This window comes from Rhinichthys klamathensis, unplaced genomic scaffold (assembly GCF_029890125.1).
Source record: "Rhinichthys klamathensis goyatoka isolate OS25496 unplaced genomic scaffold, OSU_Roscu_1.1 h1tg000094l_1, whole genome shotgun sequence".
Lineage (NCBI taxonomy): Eukaryota > Metazoa > Chordata > Actinopteri > Cypriniformes > Leuciscidae > Rhinichthys > Rhinichthys klamathensis.
The window spans coordinates 1,205,061-1,222,756 of NW_026606633.1; the positions used below are offsets into that span (position 1 = coordinate 1,205,061).

The following is a 17,696-nucleotide window of genomic DNA, read 5'->3' on the forward strand; positions in this document are numbered from 1 at the left end:
AATGATACAGTATCTGCTGTGGACAGTAAGCCAATAGATACACATGTATCACCAGTCCAAACAGTGGTTTGTCAGAGTAAATGTGTGGGGGGAAAAAAAATAAAAGGAGATTTGACGGGGCAGCCTGCCATTTCAAAACACACATACAGACATTCTGTAAGGCTGTCAGTGCCTGTTAGGCTTGGCATCCTGATTAACAGGCGGTTTGGATCCACTTTCAGAAGACCTTTTCCCCTCCACTCCTCTCCCATTCACAGACAGAGAGTGAGAGAGGAGGATTATGGGCTAAGTCTGAAAGGCTTAGACATATAGAATATATAAATATATTCTTTTTTTCTCATAACCTTATTTTATGTATATTTTTAAACTTCTTTTAACTGCTTTAACTCTGAGGATTTTTTTTTTTTAAGTGCGCAATTCATAAAAAAATAATAATTTAGCAGTTCCAACAGTATTCGTTATAGGACGATATTAGAGATTGTTTTATTCATTGTTATTTAAGTGTATATGCTCATTTCTCCTATTTTTTTTATTTAGATTACCTTTGCCATTATCTAACACTCACTTACTTTTTTTCAACTTAAACTTATATTTAAATACCACTCTTAAATGTATTATTTAGCAAATCTCAATAGAATATCTATTTTTATACTGTATATTACAATGTTGAGATGCATAAATTGTGTGTTTCAAATTGAATTTATTTAGATAAAATAGTATAGAATTTTAATCTTGTCTATTTACATTGACTTGTTGTTTCAACCAGAAGTTTAATATCAGGGCATCACTACTTTAATTTTCACTCTTTGAAACTAAATCCTAAGGGAATGGAGCTGATAATGAGTATTTATTTGTGTTTAGGAGTTCTGAGACTTAAGACTAAACCAAAAGATCCCTGTGAGTCATTAAATCCACAGTAACATCACCCTTAAAACTGACCCAGATCACACACTATGCCAATAATGACAGAGCCTCAATGCAGAATCAGATCGTCCTGATGATGTCTATCACCACATTAAACATTTTATCACCATAATAAACAAAAAAGGCAAGAACGTTTTCCTTGGATGCAACGTGTCCTACAGAGACCAGTCGGCTAAAGGTGCTCTTTTTCTCTCTCCCGTTCACCCTCAGAGGAAAATCATTAGCTCCTACTTTTCCTCCATGGATAATGTGTTTCAAATGACTCCTTGCATCTCTTTCATCCCTCTTTGTCTCTCTCCTTTGGGGCAGGGTGCCTCTTGAAGGGCTTGTTTGGAGAGGGATGTTTCCTCCTGAGTTTGGCCAGGGCCCATGGCAGGTTCGAGAGGGGCCTCTGCAGGCCTCTATTCTACAGGTTGATGGATGGCTGTTTCACCTTGGACAGCTCTAAGGGTGGGGGGGGGGAACGTTGCTGCTTTGTAACGCTGTAACGGGGCTCGTTCACCCCCCGAGACGGATGGCACTCCAAATAGAGTGAGCGGCAGGGGGCCATGTGGCTTGGTAAGTTAACAAGCTCATGTGTGCTTTTCTCGCAATATACGGAGCGCTGTCACACTCGACCTCTACACCGCGGGGTCACGGCTTCTGTAGAACGCAAGGTGGGAGGGGGTCCGCATTTGGCCGGTAAAGACATTATAGGAGAGAATGCTCACACATGCATAGAAACCCCCTGGTATATAGGTCTCTTTTTAACCCTTTCGTACATTTAACCCCTTTCTTAGTTACTTGAGCCCACTGAAGAAAGGTTGTGCTTTAAAGACTACAACTAAACTAGAAACACCATGGGTATACCATACCTTGAACTGATGTGGGGTCAAAAGTGTTTGTTGTTTGGCTACACATGGCTCAATCAATCAGATTTTAGAGCTGGAACTTATCCAGTGATATTTAAAGGAACATTTTGTGTTCAAAATACTCAAGCAATAGCACAAGCTATCAGTAGCACCTGTGATACGTTGTCAATTACCACAGAAAAAAAAACACATTTTAGTAATTTATCCAAAAACTATGTGCAAAACTTTTACTTTTAAGGCTACAGCAGTTTGTCATTGGGGCAGCACCCTCAAAAGGTACACCTTTATAACTTAACAACACTTTAAGGGTGCATATTAGTACCCTAATGGGGGCTATACTTTAGAGTATTTTTTAACATGTACCGTAAAATAATGATTTTTAGTTACTGAGGGAATTAGTTATTTTTTGTGTTAGTGGACAGCATGACAGCAATGCTGTTGATAGAGATTAGCTTATTTTGAACCAAGAACATTCCTTTAACTTCTCATCTCCAAAGTGTAGTCAATCGTATACCTTATCTTCTCCGTAGTGACCTGTTTCACCCTCCTCTGACCTGTTTTTAGGAATTTGTTGGGGAATTTACAGCAGTCGTGGCTGTATACAGGCCAGCTGACACAGAGAGCATCTTAAGCACACAGATATACAAACACAGGAAACATTTGTGCATGCTGAGTGGTATAACTGCCATTCAAAGCTGTGGAGACACAGAGGTCATCTCAGGGCTGAAGTCAAAGGTGCTGAAATATGTCAATCTTGGGCTGAAAAGCCTGAAAATCTGTAATTGCTTCAGCTGGTGGGCCGAACATGGTGCTGTAATAACAGACTCCCAGGAATCACAACAATGTCCCAATACTTCTCCACACTCGTGTTTTTAAACTCTCAGCTAATTTCTCTCAGCATTATTCCAGCAAAAACACATTATACCATTAATTGAACCTCTCCGAGATGTTTTTTTAAAACCTTTCAAGTCATTTTTGGCTGCCTTTATGTGTAGATCTAACTGAATCCAACAAGCGTTGATGGTGGTAAAATTCAAGATTAGTGGACACCAAGGAAAGCTGACGTGTTCGGCTCAGTCATGGATGGTTGGAAAGACCCTTCCCTGCTCTATCGACACTCTCTTCCCATCTCCAGTTCTCCATCGTGCTAAATACCTCTCCTGTTAGAAGGCATTAAAAATCCATTCACACCGCAGCCATGTGCTTGAGTTGGCCGGCATAATAGCTGAGCTACGTCTGGAAGGTGTCCGTTATTCTCTCACTCATTTATTTTCTCCATCTCCCTTAGGTTTTGGCACGCCAACAGCATTCGGTCTCTCTAGACCGGTGCTCAAAGCCGCTCAGACACGGCAGATAAAGTCTCTCATGCAGCTTTTTTTTTGCTTAAAACACAGAGAAATGGCTGTTATGACTGTTACCTGTGAGAGCTGGAACAGAGAAACGTGATTTATGCGTTCGAAAACGAAAGGATTTGCTAATGCATGTCGATCGAATATCATGGCAAGCCACGGAAAAGCGCTCTCTGGCACGGACGAGTGCCTGAAGCCATATTTTTCACATTAGAGGCTCTGTACAGTTGCCTTGTGGTGCACATATCCGCTGGCACCCTGCTTGGGGGACGATCAAGCCTTGCAGGAGCTGTTCTTATACTGCGATGCCCATCTGACCATCATCATAATCAAATACACTGCACATGGGCCCTGTGAATGATCCAGTGTAGCAATGCGGGCTGAACTGGAGGCATTTTGGAAAGTCAGGGAGGGGTTAAGGGCTTGATGGGTGGGATAGAGATGCTGTAGTGCAAGTCTCTTTTTCTCTAGCTCGCTCAACCTCCTCCCTTGGGCAGGTGGTCTGGCCGAAAACTGACAAGGGCATCAGAAACCAATTACCCAGACTGCTTACACACAGGCTTTTCGCTGCCAAACCAAACTATGCTATCTGAATAGGCCTGCGTGTTCACTCCCACCCGAACCCCCCTTTCTGTCTTTCTCGGTGTCCAGCTCTCAGAAGAAAGAATGTGAGATGGTACCGTATTATTCCCCTGTTCCCAATCGTTATGTTTTTTTCTCATTTTCATTCATCGCTGACGTTGCTTCAAATATCCATTTAAAAGTTAGAAACAATTAAGCTGTATTTATAAAATCATAAGGAGTGTTTTCCCTTTCTTTTTCTTTCTTTCTTTCTTTCTTTCTTTCTTTCTTTCTTTCTTTCTTTCTTTCTTTCTTTCTTTCAGTGTTGTTTTAGGATCATTTATATACTGTTATAGTATTTATTAATATTTGGAATTTGGAATTTGACATTTCTATTTAGCTTTAATTTATATTTACTTCAGTTTTTATTTTACTGTATTAAATTAAGAACCTCAACATAAAATTTTATTTCAGTTAATTGCCGAAGTAACATTTCGAGTTTTTTTTTAAAGTCTTAGTTTATATATATATATAATTTTTTTAAGGTCTCGCCTCAGTCGGTAGTGTACAAGAGGCCCAAAAAAACTTGTCCTCTCTCACTGTGACTCCGAAAACCTGAGATTTCTCTCACTCGTTCTCTCTCTCCTCATGTCTTCCTGTTTTTCTGTCTGGAGGGTGTAATTTCAGATGCCCATCATCATCTCCCATGGTAACTGGTTCCTGAGGAACCAGAGCTGGAATCGTTAAGCAAATTTGATTTCTCAACTCATTTGCCTTCTATAAACGTTGCCATGTGTTTGATATTACATATAAGCTGTTCCAGTGGGTGCAGAGGGAAAGCTGAGAAAGGAAGAGAGGTGGAGAACAGGAATCGGAACATTAAATGGCAGGTGAAATTGAGCGAGATCTGAGGCGGAGGAAAAACAGGGAAGATGAGAAGAACGATATGCCAAAACATCACTTTTCTTGGCCATAAATAGGGAAAAAGACAAAACATCAATTCTTTCAATCAATCTGTTTTTACTTGCGCAAAACAAGAACATCCGAATATTGAAAGTTCAACCAGCAGACAACCGTGATAGAAAACAACACCATGTCCCAACAACAAGATTTAAACAATGCAAGATTGAGTGGCTAACCAGAATCTCTCTGTAGGCTGAATCAAAAGTATATTGTTTCTGGAAAAAAAGATTGTAAAAACACTCAAGTATTTAACTCAAGGACAGCCTGAAGGTTGGACAGTTTTGGGTATTGTAAGGAATGTAGGCAAAGGAAAATTATCAACCAAAGACAGACCTAAAAACCTTCAACAAGCAACATTAAGGGGATAGTTCACCCAAAAATGAAAATTCTGGTATCATTTAATCACTTTCATGTACTTGTAAATTCATATAACGTTCATCCAAGATTTTTAGCAGAACAGTGGAACTGGGAAGGGAGCAGGTATGGAACAGGAGTGCCAAACTAAAAGAAATTATAAAAAAAGATTATAAAAAGATTTATAAATGTCAATTACTACATCAATGTCCAAAAATGCCATTTAAAATATATTCAAATAGAAAACTTGTAATAATATTTTACAATATTACTGTTTTTACTGTATTTTTGATGACATAAATGCAGCCTTGTTGAGCATAAGAGACTACATTTAAAAACATAAAGAAATTGTAATGTTTCCAAACTTTTGACATACTTTAACTGAAGGCAGAATTAAATTTTTTATGCTTTGTAGGGAGCATTATGAGCACTAAATGAGGGAAGGGGAAGGGGGAGGGGGAGGGGGGGGGAGCCCTCCAAATGCCATAACCAAGTACTGTAGATGTACTTGCTTCCCCATGTATCTATATATGAACAGCCACAAACAGTGAGCACTGCATCACATCCCTGCTTTATTGATGAAATGGGACTGAATTTGCCTGATCTCATTCTGATTTCATTAAAAAATGGATGGAATGATATACAATCTTTTCCATCATCCCTCCCTCAAGAGCAGAATGGTGATAACTTTGCATCTGAGTATGAGACCTTGTTAATATCACTGAAGCCTGTCTACACCCCTCAGGCGCTGAAGCTCAGGGGTTGTTCAGACTCTGAGCCTGCAGTGGTTACAGTGACAAAGTGAGGTTTCGAGGGGAAGAGGTTGACAGGGAATCAGAGGATTTATGTGCACGCCTGTAAAACTTTACGAGAGGAGCCGCATTTCAAACGATCCAGCGGGCATTATTCACGTCAGTCCCGACCCGGTGGGGGCGAGCTATGAAAACTTTTTCTGAGGCGGAGGTAGAAATGATAAAAGAAGAAGAGAGATGTTTTAGTCAGTGGCTAGCAGCATCTGTTCAAACAATAGCAGCCTGACAGAAGCTGTATGGTTCAAAACTGTCCATAAGGAAAATGAATATTGGGATTAAGGCAATGATTCTTACTCTGCATGCACGTGCCTGCTTGTCCAGGGGTCACAGAAGTAGCCCTATTCCCATCTTTACTCATCTCGTGGGGTTTGTGCTGCTGACATGTACGGGCAGGACCCAGAGGAGTGTTTAGGGAGAGTATGGAGCAGAGGTCACCGAGAGGCAACCTATGTGTGCTGTGAACCTGATAAGATTCAGAAGAAGACCATAGGACCCAGCATGGAGGGTCTCTGGATTAAAGAGTTTTCAAAATACATTTACCTTCTGTGATGACAGATTCCTGAAACTGAATATTCTGAACTTAACATTATTATATTCAATAATTAGTATATATTATATTCAAATAATGTAAGGCAGGACTTGATTTTATCTATTAAGATTTATTGGATCAGGTTGAAATGTGATAATATATATATATAACACGCACACACACACACTACCATTTAATGTAGTGTAATTTTTTTAAAGTAGTCTCCTATGCTCACCATGAAACATTTGCATAGAAAAAGTAGCTGTTTTCTATGTGAATATATTTTAAAATGTAATATATACCTGTGATGGGAAAGCTGAATTTTGTATAAAGTAATGTTCAATTTCTCATTTAGTGTCTTTCAGTTCATGTACATTCAAATGTGATGAAGTCGACCACACAAGTGGATTTCCTCTAGTTTTGTGTCTGTGTGTGTACTTGACAAAAATGTTTCAGTCTCATTTCAATCTTCTTTGTTCCACTAACAAAAGCACTGCTGGAAAGTTTCCTCATATTTCTGAAAGGGTGCCATGTTTGTGGTAAGTCGCCTCAGAAATCTTTCCTATGAAGAGGGAACACTCTCCAAACCTCTTTATCTGTTGACCGTTTGAAGGGTGTTTGTAGTGTGTTATCTGATTTAACTCTGTTACACCCATTGGTTGTATTTGTGTGTATTTATTTTTATTTTATTTTGTAAAATAGACCTTGTTCTCACTGATAGGTAAGACAGCCGGTGGGCGACCTTTCGCATGACGTGAGGCCATTAAAGCAAAGATGAAATGACTGTTCCATTCTCAAGGAGGAATGCAGTGAAGAAGATGAAGAGAAAGGAAAAGAAAGGTGGATCTTGGCACTGGGATCACAGCTGTGTGGAATAGCACTCTGTCTTGTGCATTCCCAGCTGTTGGGAGCTCATAGCACGATCTATCCCCAATGTGCAGAATTCATTAGCGCTGGAATACTGTAGCACAACAGACTCTCATTCAGGCCATTCATTCAGTCATTGAGATGTTTCATGGATCACTAACAATAGATTGATTAACTGATGTATTAACAACAATAACTGATTTTGAGACAAAGAACGTCTGACTGCATGAAACATTAAATATCAGAAATCACTGATCACAGATCAGCCATTAGAATGAACATGGTTACTTATATGTTGTGACATTCCTGTCGGGTCCATTTATTACAGTGAAAGTCTGTTTGCAAAGTTTGTGCCGAAATTGCAACTGATTTACCTACTAAACAATGTACTAATGATTGAAATGTACTAAACAAACAAACAAAGCTCTACTGAGACATTCACATAGTTGAAAATCTAAAACCACTTCCTTTGCATTAGGATTCTGTACCTCTTTTCTCTCTCTTTCTCACTAACGCACCATTTGGCCGGGCAAAAGATGCGATGATGTAGAAGTAGGTGTTGTTTTTATTCTGCTCAGGCAGTCTTTCGTCACTATTACAGACACTATTACGTCAAAATGTTACAAAATTCCAAACGAGTAATTTTCTAAGCTTGATTCAATAAAAGCTGTTTTTGGACTAAGTTTTGAGTTCTAAAACTTACAGGATGTTTTTATAGCACAATGACCTTATATGTCGAGGAAAGGGAATTTGATTTCTCAATTCATGACCCCTTTAATAGACTTCTATCAAGCACAAAATAGCAATCTTACCAAAACGAAACGTATGAACTGTAGTATACACTCGCAGACACACATCTTTTGCTATTGAGTCAAAATTCATTTTACGCATTAACATTATCCGCTTCTATTTTCAACTTGACAGAAAGCAGAAAAAGCCACAGGACAGGATGTTTGTGGGACACAAACTCCTGTGTGTACTTCATGGATAATTACCTCTGCGAGGAAGGGCGCACCCTCAGCACAGACACAGAGTTGGCCTTGCTGACCACTGCTTCCTCGCTGTGTGTGTGTGCCACACTTTGGGGAAAGATGGCACTTTGATGTAGGTAACTACCTCCTATTTGATGAAAGTAAACATTCACGGTATCCATGGCTTGGCTTTTCCACTTCAGTGATTTCCAGAGCAAGCCTCCTTTTCAGGCCAATACATAATTGTCTAAGTGGTCCTGGACAGCAGGGGGCAATTTAGTCATTAGAAAGGCCAATTAAGTAATTAGGCCAGCGGTTTGACTGCCGCGTGTACGCTCACAGGCCCCGCAGATTGCCTGATTTGGCTTCGGTGCCACTTCTACGCACATTTGCTCTTGATATCATTGAAAGCTTAAGTCCCCAAGTGGACATCCTCCAAATGGAAATTGCATTTCTTTAAGAGCATGATGGGTAATTGAGAAAATTAAGTCGTGGATATACAAACAGAGGTCATTCCTGAGTCAAAAGGATTTATGAAAGAGAGAGTGCCAGAATCTTGGGTAATATTTAAAGACATGCTTAAACATCAGCCAATCAGCCAAGCGAAAACACCAAGCTCCAATACCATCTTGAAACAATGAGGAAAGAATTTGATGATAACATCTTTGCTTCCACCAGACTGAAGCTCATGTGTTCACATTCCCATATTCTGATATTCTAATTCTCCATTTATTCCAATTCCATTGTGTGCTGACATTAAAATTCCACTCTTTGCAGGTAGAGTGTCACAGAGGTGTGCAAAATGCCTCCACGAAGAGGACGAGGGAAAAAAAAGAGAGAGTCAAGGAGAATATTTTGGGCTACGAGGTTATCCAGCAGGAGCAGAGAGGTGGCTGCTTTTTCCATCACGCCGTTGCTCATGCCAGCAGATCATAGCGCCCAGTTCTTACACATGAGACCTGGAATGTAAATATTTAAATGCAGCAAAAGTCAGATTCTCCTTAATTCTATCATTTAAATATGCATTATTTATCTGAAGTCCATCAGATGATTACAGCATGGAGTATAGAGTAAATATTTGTAGCACAATGCTGATTATAAACTCTTTTGAATAGCCAGTTGACCATTTGCAAAATATATGATGGAAATTTTACCGAATTTTCCATCATGGTGTCATTCCTAATAACATTTCTAATTAAGCAATAAGAATACAAGCAAGAGTGCAATTGTGCACTGAATGACTGTGATTCGGGTGCTTGCTTGTGATGTTCTTCATTTTTAAGTTGCTAGTTTAAAATAAGTCTATTCAAGGCTGTATTTTGTACAAGTTTTTTGAACAAATTAATATAAGATAACTGACATTTCATTCACAATATGGCTGGCCATGTTTATTGTTGCGCCGCCAACAAAAATACTTTAGCTAATAGTTGGAATTCTCTGTAGCAAACACAGAGACGCAGTGATACAAACAAATTAGTGGACTGGAACTAATTGCTGTATAATAATATGGTGAAAAGCTCATGACAATTTCACAGTGAGTGTACAAACATTTCTGCTGTATTCAACCTATATATTTCTGGTAATCCCATTTTAACAGACTATATCCCTCCACGGTCCATCAACACTTTAGCACTTCTTCACAGCTGAAAACAGATGTGGCTTCTGCTAAAGTGTGAGATCCAACAACTTTATACTGTTAGTCTAAGTTTGCAGTGGGGTTTTCACTCCTTACGCAGAGCCTGAAATAGCCTTGTGACTTTCCCTTTCTGCTGGTCAGAATCACACAGAGACTCTAGTACACATGGGGTTGTCTGCATCGTCAGCAAGGCCGTGACCTTTGACCCCTGACGAGATTGGCATATATATGATGTTTCTTGTACATTTTTTGTCTTCACCCCAATTGTCAAATGCTAGCTAAGAAGTGACCTCAAAAAGAATAAATCAGCACATGCATACATTGCTTTAGCATAGGCATGAGGCATTCAGTACAGTGATGCATTATGGGAGCTTTTCTCACGAAACCAGAGATAAACGGCTTGTCCTCCACCCCTATAGACACCCTGTTCTGCTATTGCCTGGTGTAAGTGTGTGTTGGTTCCTGTCACGCCCAGCTGTCTGTTTTCATCCACGTTTGCGAAGCTAGAGATGAACCATGCGCTCCATGCGGCCTTTGAAACTCACCACTCCTGCTTCAAGGAGAAAGCCAAACCCTCCCCAATGCTCTTCAACTTCCCCCTGCACTCCATCCGAGAGCCAGACATGGATCTGTGCCAGGCCAGGCAAACCGCTCTATCCTCCAGGCATCACACCCCATTATCCCCCAAGGAACCACATCAGCACTGAGATGGGACCTGTTTTTCTGTAGCACCTCTCAAGCTCAAAGCACTTCCTGAGCTCTAGGCAACGATTCCCAGCGAACAGAGAGGTAAAAGGTCAGGCTAACTGCTTTAACCTAAGGTAAAGGCCAAGGGGGTTAATGCCAGCGACAACTGATGACTCACACCACAAAGCCCCTAGAAAGAGCGCACTGCAAGATCGAGGATATCGTAGGCAGTTACTTTTATTGGGAACGATTAATACGCCGGCTAGCGGCATTTGGAAGCATTCCCAACTCTGATCTCCCACAATCCCGTGGCTCATGTTTCAGATTAAGCCTCGCAGCGACACCACAGCCTACACATCATCCAACCCCTTCCTTCTAGCCTCCACGCATGATCTTGCCGTCTGACCTCACTCCTGCTTGAGCGTTCCAGGCGAGCACAGCGCTCAAATTATCCCTCAGATTCTAATACAGCATAATCATTTGCCTGTCATTTTCATTTCATGCTCTTTACTTCTTCTGGGACTATTTTTGGGTGGAAAGCTGTAGGAAATTCAGATGTTCAAAAGCTTGCTGATTAGCCCTGTGATTAAAATGGATCGCTGGCTGAGCCTTCGCCAGAATCTAAAGCAGAGACTTCTACAGTCATTAAGAGCACTTTGTAACAGGTCACATTGCAGTGCCTAACCCCATCTGCTCTGCCCATTCTGATCACATTTAGTGTACGAACACAATTCGCTGAAAAGTAAACTCATACTCAAAGAAATATTTGATGCAATACATATCCAAACCCAAAAGCCATTCAGTCTGTAAGCATTATTTTGCTGCTACATTAAATACGATTTTTCGACTTGCTCAGCCTGGGAATGAGAGTGGTATTTTGACCTCTCCGAGATTAAAGACGAGAGTGCTGTCACCCTTAGCTGGGTCTACATTTCCCACGATTCCTTACAGGGGGTGCGCTGTATGGCGGGCCCTGAAGGCATGTTCTTTTTGGACAGCATAGTTAGGAGGTGCTGATGAAAGTGGAGAGGCTACGTTGCCCCTGTACCCTCTCAAATTAGCACAGGAGCCCTGTTGCCTGTCACACGGAGGCCCCGACTCACAGATTCAGTTGCAGTGTGAGCGTTTATGACTGTGTTGCTGCCACTGATGCAGGTTTTGTGGTGTTGAGGTTGCGGATGTATATGTTGTGTATGTTTATATGTGGCACACAAGGAACAAAAACTCTCTCTGCCTTTTTTGCCGTGTTGAATTTGTGGATGTGAATGTTTTACATACATAATTTTTTTTAACATATTTATTCATACACATATGTGTGTGTGGGGGGGGGGGGGACAAAAACTGTCTGCCTGTTTAAAATAACTCCTACACTCTATACATATTTCTGACCCACTTCTTCAGTGCAGAAATAAAAGCTGGATACCCTCCACCTGCATATCATCAAGCAATTAGGTAAGTTTGTCCATCTTTCACTCTCATGTTACATTCGACAGGCAGCAATAGGATAATCAAGACGTGTCAGATGACAGCGCGACCCCACAGGCAGACAGAGTCATTCTCTTTCCTCCCTCTATACCTCATAAATATTATTCAGCATTGATTTCCACACCAATCTATCAACCTGACAGCTGCTCTCCCTCCCCCTCTGATTTAACTTCACTGGCTTCAGACTTTTTTTTTGTCTGACTTTTATCTCATTTCCTCCCTGCTCTGGTCTGTCGGTGGACATTCATAATCACTTAATCCATAACAACACCTTTTTTTTAACCACCGGATCTCCCATGCACACTTGCCAAAACACACACACAGGCCTCTCTGTCTGGTTGCCTGCTCACTGACCTGTGAGAAGTTCAGTCCATTCAGGGGATGACACTGTTCCTCCACCCTCTCCACAGCACCTGTCTGCTTCCCAAGACGCTCTGCCTCCTGCGCCATGAACAAATCGAGCACCGGAGTTCCCCTCGACCGCACATCTGCTTCCGTCAGAGAGTTCACCATCAGCATCACCCATACAGGCTTCTTGCGTTCCCAGTTCCCCGCAATGGCATTGAAGAGGTAGTCAGCATAAAGTCCACGGCCACGTTGATCTGCCGTCATCCAGAAGGGCATCATGTGTTTGACGTAGTCCAGGTGGCGCTTGAGGCGACGGTAGAGGTCGCGCGGCAGTAACGTCTGGAGGTTTTCACCGTTGGGCAGAAGCTGGCAGCTGGTGAGTTTTGAGATGGTTAGAGGATCCGTGAGGTCCAGTTCAAAGAATACATTGGTGCTGGTCTGGAAGGCCCGCTTCGAGCTCTCAGGGATGTAGTCCCAGACTCGAGTGTAGGGGACGTGGATTGTCCCAAACAAATAGGACGGAGGGTAAGGACGAGGCCGTTTCACGGTCCACAGGAAGGAGTTCATGTCTTTTTGCTTTATAGAGAGAAAAGGAATAGAGAGGAGATTTTGGGTAATTAAAACATTGGATACATACATCAAGGTTATTTCCTTTAACTCAAATAGCTTTATATTTAGAAAAGTAGCCTATGTATTTTTATTTTATTATAAATGATAAATTTATTTTTTAAAAACACACTGATGAAGTATTGGACACTGATATAATAATCTTAACTGGATTCCACAGAGTCAGACATTAACTTAACTTCTTCCTTATTCACAGTCAAACTGAGAGAAAAAAAAGCACCGTATAGTAGCTGTATCACAGAGGAGTCGGTTCATGCCAGTGCACTGATAGAGCTGGCGTATTAAATCTGGGGTGGAAATGTTTAACTGGGGTTCTTAGTTTACAGTGTGCCTCTCCTCGTAAAAAGGGCCTTTACACTCCGCAGAGCTGCAAACCTCTGCTGTTCTGCACCCTCTGAAACTCTCAAGTATTTACTAGTTGCTGAGGCTGTCAATAGCTGTGCCCTCGTAAAATGTAACCTTCAATGAACAACTCACTCTAAAACGGTCAATCTTTAATTTTAATGAATTGTTCATCCACCTCAGATCAGGAAAGAGCAGTTTAGAGTTTATTAACCACTTGTCAGAGCTGATGGTAATGAGAGCACAAAGAACTGCAAGTGATGTTTGACTATATTTTTTAAGCCCCTCCCCCAGGTATCTTATACTTGCATATAACTCTTTTCTCTTTTTTTGACTGGATCTATTAGGCCTACATTACGAAACGCAATTCATACAGAAATGACTTGGATACACCCCTTCTATTATTTCTGAATTAGACATTTTAAAATTTGTATGAGGGTGTAATATGCAGAAAGCCATTTTGCTGTCATGTGACAAAAACACCTTAAGACCCCCATGTCATATTTTTTTTTTAACCTTTTTATAAAAATGTATCAAATCAAATAGAGTAAATGTATAAGCAACTCTCCATGCTGAAAGAATATGATATATAATGATTTTTTTTTAAAAAATAATGATTAAGCTATATAAAGTATTTCAGTACTTTTTACTTGGTTACATGTGATATTTTAGGGTCATGAAATCAAATTATTTTTAAAAATGGTATAAATGTTTTTCAAAAATGTATGAAACCAACATAAATGTGAATGCATTTCTAAGAACTTGCATGTTTTCATATTGTTTTCATATTATCATATTCAATTGTAACCTGACATCCTTAATGTTGTTAGTGTTGCTAATGTGCCTTGGCTGTCAGCATTTATTTAGCTATAGGCTATTCCTTTATTCCTTTTTTCTAGGTCTTGACGCCTGACATTTTTGTTTGTAAATGGCCACGTGCGACGGCTCTTGTCCTTGTATTAGCCTAAATGGACACCTGTGAAAATGACTCGAACACTGACCAGCTTTACTGGAGAGAAGCTTATATACTAAAGTAATATATTGTGTATTAGCCGGTCACATTTGCAGACCCTCTGCGTTTTATAGAATAATTTCTTAACCAAAAACAGGCCTAGCAGTACTCGCGCATTATGAATTACATAAAGAATGCACAGGTCATGTCCTGGACAATGGGGCCATTAATGATATAAATCTCCAGGAAAAGATAAACATTCATTTTCAAAACAAATAGAGAGGTAAATTGGCAGAACGTTTGCGTGCATAATGCATTAATTTTCGGATTAGTATATTTAACAAAGTCTGTTGCATTTTAGCCTAAATATAGGCTATCACTATTGAATGTGCGAATCTCTATTAAGATTTGGGATAGTCAATATGTTTAAAGGAATAATGCATCATCTTTCCTGATATCCACCTCGACCGATGAGGAATTCTCTCCTCAACACACTGTATGGCTCTGATGAAAGCGAGACATTAATTGCGTTAAACAGACTCGCGCACTTGCCAAATCATAATGAAGTAAATATGCTCGATAACTACTTTAACAGTTCTCGTCTCACTGAAACTTGATCAGTTTATGCAGGGCCGGATTAAGAGTTCAGAGGCCCCTGGGCACAATGTCTTGTAGGGCCCCCCTTAGGCAAGCCAAATGTATATTTTGTCCAAGGACATTTTAATATTGCATTTACAGTTTTACTGACTTAAAAGGAACTTTGTTGTACTATGCTGGATTAAAGTTCATAAATGGTCGTTCTTTCCCATGGGAATTTGTAAAACTATGTTGGGTGGACCTCTGTGCCTCTAGGGGGGTTCGGGGGCATGCTCCCCCGCAAGAAAATTTTGTACATTTTAAGGTTAAATGCATCAATCTCGTGCTCTTTGAGAGATCAAAATTAGCTTCAACCCATGAACTGCTCGTTGAACATAGAAAAAGCATTGATTTGTACCAGGACAATAAAGAGGGCTCAAACATCTTTTTAGTTATGATATATAGAGTCTTAAGTCTACATTACATCATCACTGGTGTTTTAGGATGCCAAACAATTATTATAATAATGTGATAATGATTTATATAAATATTCCTATGACGTAAAATCCATATAGCCTATAAAATGTACTATATAAATGAAAATGAATATTTCAAAAGTATATTTTAGGCTACATTACACTATAATACAGGAAAATTAAAATACTTTTGTCCTAATTTCTTCACTTGCAAGAAATAAACCCTTGAGCTTTTATTTAGGAGAAAACACCAGATAACCATGCTGATCGCGTGAGCAAAGAGCGCACTTTTCTTTAAATCACGCAGCACAAACAGGATGTCTATTCTTAAAGTCTTGTGCTGTTTTATAAAGGCACAAAGCCATATCATGGTTTCGATTTTAGTTCGTTGGCAAAATATAACGCTTGAGACCTTTATGTTAGGTTATACATTTTACATCTCATATGTGTTGGGAAAAGGGAGAGAGAGTTCGGCAAAAGGCGGATTCGAACTCGGGTCGAGCGCATCAAAAGTTGCTTTTGAGCACCTCACGCGTTACGACCTACGCCACTGCAGCTATTCCGTGACAGGCGTCTTTTTGGTAAAAAGACAGGCACTTAGTGCAAATATACGCTCCAGTCCGTTCTCTAAAATACATTTTATCAGACCGGCCCTCGCGGCCTCGAAACACTACCGGCCCACCGGGGAAACTCCCGACTCTCCCGATTGCCACTCCGCCCCTGGTGCCCAGGGCCCCTTAGATGTCGTGGGCCCCTGGGCAAGTGCCCAGTTGCCCTAATGGTTAATCCGGCCCTGAGTTTATGGGGGTCAGTGAATTTTTCCCATATAAATGCATTTGAAGTCTATTCACCCGTGGGCTTCCCCCTTTTTCCTTTGACACATAAACTGGCATTGCACTGGCAAGAGTTTAACGGTATTTCACTTGGCACAAAAATTCATTTTTTAGGCCCAGATTTCAACGAGTATATGACAAGAAGTGACACGCGGTTGGCTGCCCGCCACTAAAATAATTGTTTTAAAACAATAAATTCCTATGGCTAAATTATTAACTGGAATGCAATAAATATAATAATAATAATAATATAGCCTACAAATAATTGTTTCTATTGCGATTATAATGCCACTAGAGATGTATATGATAACTATTTTATTGTTAAATATTATATAGGCCTAGGCTATATTTGGTGTTGTTAATAATACGAAGAGGAACAATAGGCTATCGTGCATTATAATTAAATAATAAGAAACGAAGACCTCACTTTAATCTCACAGCATAAGTAGCAAATGTTTTATTTTCAAATTAAATAAAAAAATCATATTTTAGTGCCCAGATGCAATTTTAGTTTTAGAAAAAGATCGTACAGATCAAATAAATGTAGCCTATCTATTTTTAATTCATTCAATTTTCTTTCATTTTATTCAACTAGAAAAACGCCAAATGAACTTTTATTAAACATAGGCCTACACGCATTCTAATCATTTTGATTTAGCGTCTTGACAATCTGGAGGAAAAAAAATCAGTTGTTGATAATAAAAGCACCTCTAGCCCATCAGCAGCGGAGAAGATCAAACAGCGAATCAATCTGTTTATAATATCATTCAAGATAGACCTAGTTAACATGACATTTACGAGGATCTCCAAAGGTGCGTGCATTGCGCGCGAAGCAACTGCAGAAAGTGCGTTTGAGACAAACTCACCGATACGGGCTTGTCACATTGCCGCGTGCTCTCGTGCGTGTCCCGGGGTGAGCCCACTTGAAAGAAAGCGCATAAAGTTACCAACCATCGTAGTCCCGAGTGACAGTTCATTTCGAGATGAGAGGGCACAAGACACCTCACGTTTCCCTCAGCTCCGTTACCTCTGTTGTTTTCAAGTTTTTCCTGGTTTCACAACACAAATGAAGTGTTTAACGCCGGTTATGATAATGAGCTCACATTTGCCGTCTTGAAAGGGAAGCATTCTGCCCCACCGCCATTCTACTGCGCCAGACTATCAGAGATTCGCGTTGTCTCCTGTCTGTCTCTCTCTCTTTCGTTCTCTCTCTCTGTCCAGTTGCCCAGCTGTGGAGAGCACAAACTCTGCGCTGCGCCCCTCAAGTTTCCAGCTTAACTGCGCCGAGAACGTGGAACGCCTTGAATGTTTCCCCCTCTGCTTGTTTTACAAGAGGAGGGGAGAACAGGTTCTTTCAGAGGACGAGAGTGTGTAGCATTTCGACGGTCATGGAACAGAGCATTGATCTTTAGCCTGTAGCTATATTGAAAATATTGCATTTTTCATTAGATGAATGTAGACTTTTTATTAGATGGATGTGCATGAATCGAAGTAAACCCCATACAAATTCCTGTTAAATCTGCTGTGAAACGGACAGCTCTTGTCGCCAGAAA

The 17,696-nt window shown here is 40.4% G+C and overlaps 1 protein-coding gene across 1 annotated transcript in view; it reads right to left on the bottom strand.

Annotated features, from left to right (window-relative positions):
• trabd2b (TraB domain containing 2B) overlaps positions 1-17,370 on the bottom strand; it is a 57,160-nt gene extending 39,790 nt beyond the window's left edge. Inside the window, exons 1-2 of the mRNA XM_056252344.1 lie at positions 17,010-17,370; positions 12,344-12,913 (exon numbers count right to left, since the gene is read on the bottom strand). Of these exons, the coding sequence (XP_056108319.1) occupies positions 12,344-12,913; positions 17,010-17,120 (681 nt within the window). The 5' untranslated portion in view covers positions 17,121-17,370. The remainder of the gene's footprint in view (positions 1-12,343; positions 12,914-17,009) is intronic.
• Between the last annotated feature and the right edge of the window lie 326 nt (positions 17,371-17,696).